The sequence below is a fragment of the Macaca nemestrina genome, chromosome 5, assembly GCF_043159975.1.
Source record: "Macaca nemestrina isolate mMacNem1 chromosome 5, mMacNem.hap1, whole genome shotgun sequence".
Lineage (NCBI taxonomy): Eukaryota > Metazoa > Chordata > Mammalia > Primates > Cercopithecidae > Macaca > Macaca nemestrina.
Window position 1 is genome coordinate 43,224,945 of NC_092129.1, and position 14,183 is coordinate 43,239,127.

At 39.1% G+C, this 14,183-nt stretch overlaps 1 protein-coding gene across 9 annotated transcripts in view; it reads right to left on the reverse strand.

Moving 5' to 3' along the window:
* LOC105465711 (NHS like 1) overlaps positions 1 to 14,183 on the reverse strand; it is a 273,877-nt gene that overhangs the window by 47,978 nt on the left and 211,716 nt on the right. For all 9 annotated transcript variants that reach the window (XM_011714282.3, XM_011714284.2, XM_011714290.3 and 6 more), the window contains exon 3: positions 4,974 to 5,101. In XM_011714282.3, coding sequence (XP_011712584.1) covers positions 4,974 to 5,101 — 128 coding nt within the window. The remainder of the gene's footprint in view (positions 1 to 4,973; positions 5,102 to 14,183) is intronic.

Genomic DNA, 14,183 nt, shown 5'->3' on the forward strand with positions numbered 1-14,183 from the left:
TAGGAGCAATAGGCCATACACCGGGGGTCCCTAGCCCCCAGGCCGTGCGCCTGTACCCATCTGTGGCCTGTCAGGAACTGGGCTGAACAGCAGGAGGTGAGTGGCAGGCGAGCAAGCATTACTGCCTGAGCTCCGCCTCCTGTCAGATCAGTGGCAGCATTAGATTCTCATAGGAGCGCAAACCCTGTTGTGAACTGTGCATGTGAGGGCTCTAGGCTGTACCCTCCTTATGAGAATCCAACTAATATCTGATGATCTGATGTGGAACAGTTTCATCCCAAAACTGCCCTACCCACCCATCTGGGCTATGAAAAAATTGTCTTCCATGAAACTGGACCCTGCTGACAAAGAATCTGGGGGCCACTGGGTTATCCCATCTAGCCTAGGTGTGTAGAAGGCTGTACCATCTAGGTTTGGGTAAGTGCACCCTATGATATTTGCACAATGACTAATCACCTAACAATGCATTTTTCAGCATGTATCCACAATGCATGACTGTATTTGCTCTTAGTGCCTCCCCATGAAATCAAAGCTCCATCAAGGACAGAGATTTCTTGCATTTGGTTTACTGTTACATCTCCAACACCTAGAATAGTCTCTGGCACATAGAAGGTGATCAATAAGTCCTTATTTTACAAAGGAATTATAATTCTGTGCTTGAAGGAGCTCTTTCTCAGAACACATTACGGAGCTGTGAGGAGTGTTTCTGGGTCCTAAATGACCACCACTGCTGGCTGTACAGCTTGGATGCATCCGTGCATCACAGTGACCTAGTGAATGGCAGGAAGGGCCATGAAGATTAATAAAGATTTGGACTCAGAGCAAATATTTACTTAGTAGAAATAACTCAAGGAATTACTGTTGAATGAATAAGCCAACTAAGCAGCCAATCACGTACTATGCAGATGCACACAAATGAAACCCTCACTTCAACCTGAAGACATTCACACATGAGTTATGGAGAGGGACCTATAGGAAGTGGTAGAGAAAACATAAGGCTTATGTGTTTAATTTCCATACCAATTTCAGGATCTTTGTCACTGACAGCGCACTAAGACTTGTCAACTTTATGTAGTTAAGAAGAACAAGGCTGAGTGTGATGACTCACGCCTGTAAGCCTAGAACTTTGAGAGGCCAAAGCGGGCAGATTGCTTGAGCCCAGGAGTTCTAGACCAGCCTGGGCAACATGGTAAAACCCCATCTCTACAAAAAAAATACAAGAATTAGCTGGGCGTGGAGATGTGCACCTGGAGTCTCACCTACTCGGGAGGCTGAGGCAGGAGGATCACTTGAACCCAGGAGGTTGAGGCTACAGTGAACTGTGACTGTGCCATTGCACTCCAGCCTGGGCAACAGACTCAACAGAGTGAGACCCTGCCCCAAAAACAAAACAAAACAAAACAAAACAACAACAACAAAAACACAAAAAAACAGAGTGCTGTGATTAATCCAACCATGATGAATAAGCAAAAGGATGGGAAATGCACTCCAAGATCGTGGAATTGGCTATGTGTTATAGTCCGGTGGCAAGTGGTTTTTTTGATGCTGCACAGAATCAAGAAATGGTGAAGTTAATACAAAACTCAGTGAGGTTGCTCCAAGAGAAGAATGTAAGAAGGGAGTGGGGGAGGCAGGAAGGGGAAGCAGGCAGTTAGCTATTATGATAGTATAATTTGTTAGCTGATATTTAATTAGTACATAATAATGTCTAATATATATTTGATAAAATAATTTGATATTTATTTTATTCTGAAACCAATTTCTTACAGAGATCGCCTTAAGATGACATTCAGATCTAATGATTGAATATTTTTCTAATATACTTCAACTTGGTTCTACATATTTAAGAAAAGGAAAAATACAAGTTCCCCATAAATATCTCTAATGATATATTCCAAGGATTTCAAAATACTTTTACCCAAGAACAAGTATTAACCTGATTTTTTTTTCTTTTTTGAGACAGGGTCTCACTCAGTTGCCCAGGCTGGAGTGCAGTGGTGCAAACATGTCTCACTGTAGCCTTGACTTCCTGGGCTTAAGCAATCCTCCCACCTTAGCCTCCCGAGTAGCTGGCACTACAGGTGTGCTACCACACCCAGCTAGTTTTTGTTCTATTTTTTGTAGAGACAAGGTCTTGCTACATTGCCCAGGCTGGTCTTGAATTCCTGAGCTCAAACTATCTGGTCACCTTGGCCTCCTACAGTGCTGGGATTACAGGTGTGAGCCAACACACCCAACCAAACCTGGATTTTTAAAAATCACAAAAGTAACAAAAATTTATAGCAGCAAAGAAAGCTAAGATTTGAAGGTGGCTGTGTGCCTTTGTAAGAGACCAAATATAGGAAAGCCATGAAGGCGGACACTGTAACTTGGAGAGGGTTGGGAGGGACCCCAGAAAATAGCTCTCCTCCTACACACATCAGACAGGTCCTCCCACTGCCTACCTCCTCCCTTTCACAAAAAGAAGGACACTGTGGATCTCAAGGAGACTTGTCAAGGGTCCCACTGTCAACTTCTCATTCCTGGTCTAGTGATGCCAGCGCCAGCAAATCACACTAAGGTAATTATTATGGAAACATTTGTGTTTACTGGGATGTCATGTCATATCACATCATATAAAGGATGACTTTTATATATATTCCCTTATACATGACCATTTTCTTTGCACTCATTTTCAGCAGGATAGGAGCCTGTTTTCTTGGGGGTGATTTGTCCACACTCTCACACACATCTGGGAGAGGGCTATTTGGCTGTCAGGGTCTGTGGCAATGGTACAGAGGAGTAGAAACTAGTGCAGAGGCTAACTTCCCTCAGAGTTGAGTGTCATGGTAAGCAAAGAGCTATGTGAGAATTAGAAATGATTTTTCCATTCTCCAGAAAAATCTTAGGATGCTGTCATGACAATGCCAATTTGCTAATGGACTCTATACACCCAGAAACCATCTGTCTCACTGGGCCCCATTATAAACTTTTCTTCTTCTCTGAGCATCAGTATAAGGCTAATGTATATCTGGATAAACAAAAGTCTCACTCTATAATTCACTTTCTGGTTTTCATTTTCCCCTCATGCCAACAAGAGAAAAATGAAAATTTTCAAAATTAGAGTTTAGATTAATTTTGAAATGAATGCTTTACTCATTATAGTAAGATACTGTCTTTGTATATTTTAAAGGCTCAAAGGAGCAATCCAATATGTGAAAATACCTTTCAAGAACTAGGAAAAACATTCTGTGATAAAAATCTAGGTAGAAAGGGAAGGAATAGGAAGTTGTTGATCAAAGGGGACAACATTTCAGACAGGTGGAATAAGTTTTTATATCTATTGCACAGTAGGATGACTACAATCTCTAATAATAAATCGTATATTTCAAAATAACAAAGAGCGCAAATTTCACGTCTTGCCATAAAAAATAATAGGTAAGCACAGTGACAGATACGCTAGTCTGATTTAATCATTCCATGTTGTGTATCTATATCAAATCATCACATTGTGCTCCATAAATGCATATAATTATGATTTGTCGATTTAAAACATTAATTTAAAAATGTAGACCAGGCGCAGTGACTCGTGCCTGTAATTCCAGCACTTTGGGAGGCTGAGGTGGGCAGATCACTTGAAGTCAGGAATTCAAGACCAGCCTGGACAATATGGTGAAATCCTGTATCTACTGAAAATGCAAAAATCTGCCAAGCGTGGTGGCGTGTGCCTGTAATTCCATCTACTTGCAGGCTAAGGCACGAGAATTGCTTGAACCTGGGAGGTGGAGGTTGCAGTGAGCCAAGACTGCATCACTGCACTCCAGCCTGGGTGACAGAGCAAGCAAGACTGTCTCACCAAAAAAAAAAAAAAAAAAGTGAATCTAAAGAAAAAATCTGGGTTAAGATCATTTGAAGATCAAAAGTTTAAGGTAGTAATTTCCCTTTTGCTTTCTGAGGCAGGGTCTTGTTTTGCTGCCCAGGTTGGAGTACAATGGAGTGACCACAACTCAAATTCCCGGGCTCAAGGGATCCTCCTGTCTCATCCTTCCAAGTAGTTGATATAACAGATGCATGCCACAACGCCTGGCTTAATTTCCCATGTTTTGATCAATTCTTATCTTATTTTATTCTCTGAAGTTACCTATTTGAGGAAAAGGACAATAAATTTTGAATAATGTTCTTCAATCAATAAGGCATTTATAAATTGGCCTAATTCCACTGAAACTTTTTAATTAATTAAAATGGTTGTGAAACAAAACACTATTCATCAAATCTTATTTTAAGTAATAATTCCAGTGTCAATCCACATTACTTAATAAATGAAAATAAAACTACATAAATCAAAATCTTCATACATTTTTATTCTTTCATATGTATTTAGTATTAAGAAAATTACTTATCTTAAGTGGTTTGTGCATATCGCCAGAGATGGCAGAGGAAAAGGAACCCAAATGTAAAATAGCATCACTAAATGAATTGGCTAGTGCAATAATATTAAGTAAATGCACTGTTTCTATTCTATCTCTATCAATAACACTGACCACTGTAAAGCAGTGGGTTCTACTATTATGATCAGAGTTCTTCTTTGTCATATAACTGAGTTCTTGGTCATATGAAAAATCAAACAAGAGAAAAAAGTCCTTTATTTTTCTAACCAAAAAAGAATATTTTAGATGCACAAATACACTGATTTTATGTCTCCTTTATAAATTCTTTAGATTCTAATCTTACCTTTTTAAAAATCAGGATAGTTTTATATTTTCTGAAAAGCTGCAAAGAGTATTGAGAGTTTCCAGTGTACCCTTTACCCAGTTTCCATTTATGTTATTCTCTTACATAATTATGGCACATTTGTCAAAACCAAGAAATTCACTTGAGACAATACTATTGATTAAAATACAGGCTTGATTTTGATATTACCAGTTTGTCTACATATATCCTTTCTGTGTGCTGGAATCCGAACCCAGGACCCTGTGTTGAACTTTGAAGCTTACCTTTTGATCTGCTTCTTCATCTTCGTCTTGGTACTCATCACAGAGTGGGCTGGCGTTGGCCGCAAAGGTGGGTCCCTGAGAGTAGTACTGAGAACTGCGGTAGCCATCACGCCGCAACTTATCACATTCTGCAGAGGGGCACGCAGGGAGGGGAAGAAGGTCATTAAAAAGCTGTATTCCTCTTTGCTTACTTTACATTTACTCTTCTTTTTTACTTTTCAAAGTTATATTTTTCTAGGCATTAACAGGATTTTGAAATACTGGTAAAAACAGTTAAGAATTATTAAAGTCCCTAGTACACACTACATACCATATTTCAATTAATATTAATATTAAATTAATACTTGATAAGATTGCATTCAGAGCTCACAACTACCCTGTGAGGTAGACACCATCATTAATTCTACTTTACTCACAGGACATTGATGTTTAGGGTAATTATGTTATTTGCTCTATAATGTTATGCAAGTGAGCAGTGGACTCAGAATCTTAACCCATGGCCTTAGTTACTAGATTATGTGAAAGTATTCCACACAGAAAAAAAAAGCGATGCTCATGCTATGCTTGTTTCCTAGACTCATTTTAGCTAGAAGGGACACACGAGATCATGGATTATAATGTTCTCATTTTATATTAATTTTCTCAATTTAATTTTGATGTCAAACAGCCTGTAAATATTGTGTGGAATTTAATAGGAAGGTGGGTGCCAGCCTGAGACATCTGCCAGTCCACAGAGGAATGTCTGGCACCACTATGGTACTTTGGACTTCAGGGGTACTGGGGCCACTGGCTGTGTGGAAAGGAGGATCCTCTTTGAGGGGAAAGCACTGCACTGGCAGCTCTCATGGGTTGGGGCAGGTGCTGTCAGAAATTTCCAATGGCTCTTTAAAGCACCAAGATGCACAAAGGAGCATTTGCCTCAAAAAAGCATTTGCCACAGGGTTCCTTTAAATATCTGACTTTCTAAAGGGGCACAAAACGTGTGTGGTTTTGGAAAAGTTTTCTCTTTGCACAGCTTTATAAAAACCATGCATCTACAGGCACAGAACTAAACTAGGGCATCTTCAGAGTTCCTTTCTGACATCAGGATCCACGATTCTTCCTCAAAGAGGAGACGGCAGTCACTTCAGTGGAGGGCTAAAAATATTAGACCAATTTTAAATAAGCCAGGGGATTAAAAAAAAGTCCTCATTCTCCTTTGATACCTCACAGTGGGAGTGGAAGGACAACGTTTACAATTCGGAACTGCAAATTAGACAAAAATGAGGACCTGTTAGAATGGCAAGCTAATGAAAACATGCAAATGTAATCATAAAATGGCTAACTAATACTACTTCAGTTACTTATAGGTCAAAAATTTTGTGGTGGCAACTACTTGTAATATTGATTAAAAGTGATATTTAAAGAAAATTTCTGAAAATTCCAGAACACAACATATTTTTAATGATAATTTACTCATATTAATCTAACCCTTTATAAGAAATATTTTCACATTTTCTCCATTTGGCAATTTTCCTGAAATAAAGAGTATGATTAGAAACTATATTCTCAGGCTGGGTGTGGTGGCTTACGCCTGTAATCCCAGTACTTTGGGAGGCCGAGGCAGGAGGATCATCTGAGGTCGAGAGTTCGAGACCAGCCTGACCAACATGGAGAAACCCTGTCTAGTCTAAAAATACAAAATTAGCCGAGTGTGGTGGTGCATGCCTGTAATCCCAGCTACTCAGGAAGGCTGAGGCAGGAGAATCGATTGAACCCAGGAAGCAGAAGTTGCAGTGAGCCAAGATTGTGCCACTAAACTCCAGCCTGGGCAACAAGAGCGAAACTCAGTCTCAAAAAAAAAAAAAAAAAAGGAATCTATACTCTCACTCTACAGAGATAATGTTATATGTTATATAAAGCATGATTAGTACTTTTGTTCTTTTTTTTTTTTGAGACAGGGTCTTACTCTATCATGCAGGCTGGAGTGCAGTAGCACGATGATCACGGCTCACTTCAGCCTCAACCTCCTGGGCTCAAGTGATCCTCCCACCTCAGCTTTCTGAGTAGCTGAACTATATAGGCACATGCCATCAAGCCTGGCATTCTTTTTTTTTAAATGTTTTAGATATGGGGACTCACTACGTTGCCTAGGCTGCTCTTGAACTCCTGGACTCAAGCGATCCTTCCACCTTGGCCTCCCAAAGTACTGGGATTACAGACATGAGCCACTGAACCCAGCCTGATTAGTAGTTTTCAAATGGTATTTTCTGCAGAGTTCTGACATTCTGTAAATATTGGATTAGATTTTCTTTAAATAGCTACCTTAAAGCTAAGATTAAAAAATAACACTCAAGAATGGCTATAATTAAAAAGCAAGGCCGGGCATGGTGGCTTACACCTGTAATCCCAGCACTTTGGGAGGTTGAGGCAGGTGGATCATTTGGGGCTAGGAGTTGGAGACCAGCCTGGGCAACATGGCAAAACCCCACCTCTACTAAAAATACAAAAAGAAAAAAAAAAAAAAAAAGAGCCAGGCATGGTGTCACACGCCGTAATCCCAACTACTCCAGAGGCTGAGGCAGGAGAATTGCTTCAACCCGGGAGGCAGAGGTTGCAGTGAACTGAGATTACACCACTGCACTCCAGTCTGGGCAACAGAGTGAGATTCAGTCTCAAAAAACAAAACAAAAGTCATAAGCAACAGATGTTGGCATGGATGTAGACAAAAGGAAACATTTACACACCATCGGTGGGAATGTATATTAGTACCACTTCTATGGAAAACAGTATGAAGATTTCGCGAAGAACTAAAAATAGAATGACCATTGGACCCAGCAATCCCACTACTGAGCATCTACCCAAAGGAAAAGAAATCATTACAGAAAAAAGATACCTGCACCCATATGTTTATCGCAGCACTATTCACAATGGCAGAGTCATGGAATCAACCTAAGTATCCAACAATAGTTGACTGGATAAAGAAAATGTAGTAGATACACATCATGGAATACTATCCAGCCATAAAAAAAGAATTAAATCATATCATTTGCAGGAACTTGGACAGAATTGGAGGCCATTATCCTAAGTGAAATAACTCAGAAACAGAAAATCAAATAGTGCATGTTCTCACCCTATTAGTGGGAGTCAAACAATTGGTACACATGGACACACAGATGGAAATAAATAAATAAAACTGGGGACTCCAAAAGGAGGGAGGGTGGAAGGGGGGTGAGGGTTAAAAATTACCTATTAGGGGGCCGTGCCAGTAGCTCATGCCTGTAATCCGCACTAATGGAGGCCGAGGCAGGCAGATCACCTGGGGTCAGGAGTTAGAGACCAGCCTGGCCAACAAAGAAAAACCCCGTCTCTACTAAAAACACAAAAATCAGCCGGGTATGGTTGTGGGTACCTATAATCCCAGCTACTTGGGAGGCTGAGGCAAGAGAACTGCTTGAACTCAGGAGGCACAGATTGCAGTCAGCCCAAGATCATGCTATCATACTCCAGCTTGGGTGACAAGAGCGAAACTCCATCTCAGAAAAAAAATAAAATAAAAAAATTATCTATTGGGTACAGTGTTCACTGTTTAGGTGATGGGTACACTACAAGTCCAAAGCTCACCATTACACAATATACCCATGTAACAAACCTGCACATATACTCCCTGAATCTAAAAAAAAAAAAAATTGAATAAATAAGACTCAAGTTCAATAGTTTGACATACCAAATTTTAAGACAATGAGGGAATTAATTTATTAACTTATGCTGCTAAATTAACTTTCCGGTGGTCCTAGAAATAAAGCTATTCCTGCTATCTCTGTAAAACTAAAGTCTAAAGATCTATTTATTGTTGTAAAATAAACCAATATAAACTATTATCATTTGTAGCTACTTATCTATGTAATTCAGGATATTCAAATACTTTACAAATATAAAGAGAAGTCCAAAGCCCTTTTAAACTAAATTAATTTATTTTTCAAAATTGTCTTCTTTGCTTCATTGATGAACCCTATAAGAAGTTTAAATTATAGGGCTGGGCACAGTGGGTCACACCTGTAATCCCAGTGCTTTGGGAGGCCAAGGTGGGAGGGTTGCTTGAGGCCTCAACATTACTACGTCCAGTATGTGTCACTTTTTTGAGCCCAGTTTAAAAGACAATGCATCCTTTTTCTACCATGAAATCTATGTCACAATTTTTTTTTTTTTTTTTTTGAGACAGAGTTTTGCTCTTGTTGCCCAGGCTGTAGTGGAGTGCAATGGCGCAATCTCGGCTCATCGCAACCTCCGCTTCCTTGGTTCAAGTGATTCTCCTGCCTCAGCCTCCCGAGTAGCTGGGATTACAGGCATGCACCACCACGCCTGGCTAATTTTTGTATTTTCAGTAGAGACTGGGATTCTCTATGTTGGTCAGGCTGGTCTCGAACTCCTGACCTCAGGTGATCTGCCCGCCTCGGCCTCCCAAAGTGCTGGGATTACAAGCGCGAACCACTGCGCCTGGTCAAAAAAATGTTTTAATGGCAGTATGATAAATGGTAGTAAAACAAATGAAATATGATGCTGGATCTAAGAGAAGACTAGACAATATAAATTCATGACAGCTGACCAATTTTTTTTGCTCTTATCAAATTTCTGAAATTTAGTAAACTCATCAAATTCCACTGTCATTTATTCCAACTCTAGGAGAAATTCAGAAAATTTTCCTCTTGTCAAGTTGCAACAGATCTCAGGTTCTTAAAACCATGGTTTTGTTCATTAGAAATGGAGTTTATTGTCTGTGGAGTGAAACAAAAGTGAGAGCAAGCCATCATGAATAAGCAAAGACTTTTTAGACACTGAACTGAGAGAATAACTGCAAAGCAGAGCATAATTTAAAGCCAGGACCACAGGCTAGAAACAAGATCCTAAATGTAAACTTATAAACTGTTCATTTCTGGAATTTTCCATTTAAAATTTTCAGACCATGGTTGACTGCAGGTAGTTGAAACTATAGAAAGTGAAACACAAATAAGAGAGAACTACTTTAAACATGCTATTATCTACACGAGGAAAATGCAAGGTGCTTAGTGATGCTGATAAAAGTACATGGACATTTTTACCACTGACTTCTGTAATTTGTCACGATTGATTTCTTCATGTGTATAATTTCATAAGAGAAAGCATACAATGCAGTGAACATTTTCCTGAATTTATTATAAAGATTCTGAAATATAATCTGAGGGGGCAAAGTTCTTAAATAGATGGTTACTAAGTATGACCTGCTTAAATGAGAGGGAGATGGAGAAATAGAAGAAAGAGAAATTGAATGCAAAGTGGATTAAGATGGGATTCTTCTTCTATTTCCCAAGGAAATGATGTGGGATGATGAATGGATGCTAAAAGAAGAAAAGTAAGAAGTTTGCTGACTTCTTAGATTGTGTGAGAAAGGGAAAGAAATGATGGAAGAAGCAGTCATTCCTCTGTATCGGAAGGGGATTGGTTCCAGGACCCCAGAATACCACAAATCCATGCATACTAAAGTCCTGCACATCACAGACCCAGAAAGTCGGTTTTCTGTATAATGTAAGTTTCACACAATGTGAATACTGTATTTTCCATTTGCATTTGGTTTCAGATGCAGAAAATACCTGAGTATTGTATTTTCCATTCACATTTGGTTTCAGATGCTGGACCCAGAATGTATGGAGGACTGACTGTATTGAAAAAATCCATATAAGTGGGTCCTCCAAGTTCAAACGTGTTATATTCAAGGGTCAACTGTATTTAAAACAAGCACTGCAGTGTGAAAAGCCAGAAGGACCAGTTCAGTGGGCCAGTTGTCATTTTTCAGGTCATGGGTAGTGTTGACGTGTATGAGTATGAGTTGCTAGGAAAGTTTTGAAACATTCAGGTTAAAGCATAATTTGGTATTTCTAGCATGGTATTCTACATATACCATATTTTAAAATCTGAATGTGGTTTATTTTTAACAGTATTAAATCTTTTGCAAACTTCCTACTGTAATTCAAGGTCATTAAACATTGGGAGGACTCCAATACCAAAGTTAATTATAAAAACAGCAGTCATGATGTACTGCTTCAGTGAAGAAGTCCTATGATGATCTAGAGTCTAAAATATTTTTTTTCAGATCACTGATTTTTAAAGCGAATACTACTGACACTTTTCTAAACTGAAAGCCTCTTGCTATCATTATCTGATTTGTGTTCACAATAACTCTCTGAGAATTGAAGGAAAGCAGTTATTATATCAGTCTTACAGATTCTGAAGCCCAGGTATAAAGTTTCTGGTAGTTCGAAGTTTTTAAAGTTCTATCCCAGTTAATAATCTACCAGATTATTAATAACAGGGCAAAAGGCCAGTTCTATCTCAAAACTTCATGTTAGTCCAGAAGGACTGAGAATACATAAGACTATAAACATTCACGTTTAGAAGAAAATAAATTCTAGCCCAATAGCTGAAGTATTGTATAGCTAAATAATCTAGTTTGAGCTTGCGAGTAAATACATAGGAAAAACTGACTGCACCTAAATATCATGTATTGTGAATATTAGAGAACTTATTTTCTTAAGGAAAAATCAAACCAAAGTGCATTTAAAATAGAAGGGATTTATTTACCTACCCCTTCATTAATTTGTTTGGCTTGGCAATATCGGAAAAGAGAAAGAAATCATACTGATATTGTAGTTAGGATTCTCCCTTGTCCCTCATGCATGATGAATTTTCCAAAAGTATATTTAGATTTTCCATAAATTCTTCAAAGCAGTTGAACTTCAATTTATTTAAATTGTCTTCAACAATAAACAAACTAGAACACAATTAAAAGACAATAGATGTTCAAACATTTAAGTTATTCAGTTGTGTGTAGCGTATCAAAGAGGTGACAAGCTGTTTTAAATCTTAAAGACACTGTGTATTTAATACAGACCTTTTCAATGAATATTTTCCTTTATAATTTATACTAGTTTTAAATAATAAGTTTCAAATAAATAGGCCCTTTTGGTTTATTATTAGACTAATGGTTTATTCTTTTCTCCCTTGCCCTCTTTTTAGAGCAAGAGTTGTTATGTAGCTATACAGGAATATGTATAACAGCATAAAAGCGTGCTTTTATGTTTCAAGTATTAAACTCAAATTTACCTCCTAATAAATGCAAATTTGAGCCCATAAGACCACTTCTTCACGAATTATCACTTCAGTGACACTTAGCATTCAAAGCAATATAAAACATAAAAAAGAGAAAATATATGTCTTTAATGATTAAGCCCAAGACTTTCTAAAAGTTCTAAAAGTAAATATTTTATCTCTTAATGGAACCTATAAAGACAAAACATTCCAGATAATGGAGTACAATATGCTTAGCTGCAGGTGAAGCAAGAAAGAGAGAGTCAATATGAAAATATGCCAACTATCACCCTGGTGTCAAGAAAAAGGGAAATTTCCTGAAGGAAGTCTTACTTTGCCTCAAAAAAGGAAGATGAGGCCAGGCGTGGTGGCTCACGCCTGTAATCCCAACATTTGGGAGGCCAAGGTAGGCGGATCACAAGGTCAGGAGTTCAAGACCAGCCTGGCCAATATGGTGAAACTCCATCTCTATTAAAATACAAAAATTAGCTGGGCGTGGTGGTGGGTGCCTGTAGTCCCAGCTACTCAGAAGGCTGAGACAGGAGAATTGCTTGAACCCAGGTGGTGGAGGTTGCAGTGAGCCAAGATGGCACCACTGCATTCCAGCCTGGGCAACAGAGTGGGACTCTGTCTCAAAAAAAAAAAAAAAAAAAAAAAAAAAGAGGATGAAAGTTATCTAGACTTATACTACCAGAAAGATGGAAAAGGGAGAGTCAAGCTGGCAACAATTATGTTTTCTTTCCAACCTCCAGATTCAGTAATTTTCCTGACCTGTGCTTTGGCCAGCCATTTCTTTCTAAGCCTCTGAACACTCCTCTTTCAGACAGTCAAGGCAGAGCTAACTTGGAGAAAACACAGAATGAATACACAGAGGCATCAACACCAGTTTCTCAAGTCACCTTCGCCACCAACGAAAGAGAAAAGCAGCAGCAGTCAAGAGCTCCAACTCTGAAACTGGGGAGCTGTGTCTTGGAATCCTAACTTGTAGCTTGTATCGGGTAGTGGGACTAAAGGGTTACATTCCAGCCTTCAAGGTGCTTACAGTTTAGCTGCCTGATTAGACAAATTCACAGGCCAATGTACAGAGCAGTGGCGTCCCAAAGTAAGGTGCATCAGAATCCCCGGGAGGGCTCGTTATAAAATCACTGCGGAGTCCACTCCCATATCTGATTCAGTAGGTCTGGGGTGGAGCCTGAGAACTTGGATTCCTAGCAAGTTCTCAATCAATGCTGATGCAGCGTCCTGTGAGCCACACCGTGAGAAAACTGTTTCAGAGTAAGACAAATACCTAAAGAGAAGTAGAAATAAAATTAAAGGGATCAATATGATATCCATTTAGGGTGGAGGTGAAAGTGAAAGAGGAGAAGTCTTCTCCACTTAGAGGAGGTGTTAGGTGGGGCTCCCAAAGAGGGCAATAGAATTTTGCTTCCTATATACTCCACGTGAGAAATGATAAAAGGCCCAAAGGAAAAGAGGGTTGGTCTGTTCTTTTTATTATGTCACAAATGATCCACACTCACCAAGTGAATAACTTAAAAGGGAACATAAGATAAAGAATTTAGCTGATACGGTACAGATCAATGGTGGGGGAATGCTATATCTGGTATCTACCTTTAGTCCCTAAAGAATGCCATTTTGTTCCAGGAAAAGCTTTAGTTTTGCTACTGTAGAAATGTGTCTTACATGTCAAGATTCCCTTAAAGTGCTTGGAGGGTTCTAACATTTATTTTAACATTCCACTCCAGCTGCAACTGCAGGGAAAGCTTCCTGATCAGGCCACCACCATCTCTCGCCAGATGGTGACCTCCACCTGGTCTCCTGCTTTGACTCCCTCGTCTCCTTTACTGTGAACTTTCAACGCACAATCAGATTGATCCATTTCAAAATAATGAGTCAGATTATGTCACTTCTGAGTTCAAATCTCTCCACGCCCTGAATGTAAAAGCCAAAGTCCTCCTAATGGTTTCTAAGCCCTGCATGATCTGACTCAATGTGGGTGGCTGGCTGGTGCTCAGTGAGTTCTTTAAATGAATGAATGATCTGTATTTATTCAGCAGCATGCTTGAAAGGGTATTTTAACTATACTACAAAAGTGATGGCCCCACTGCT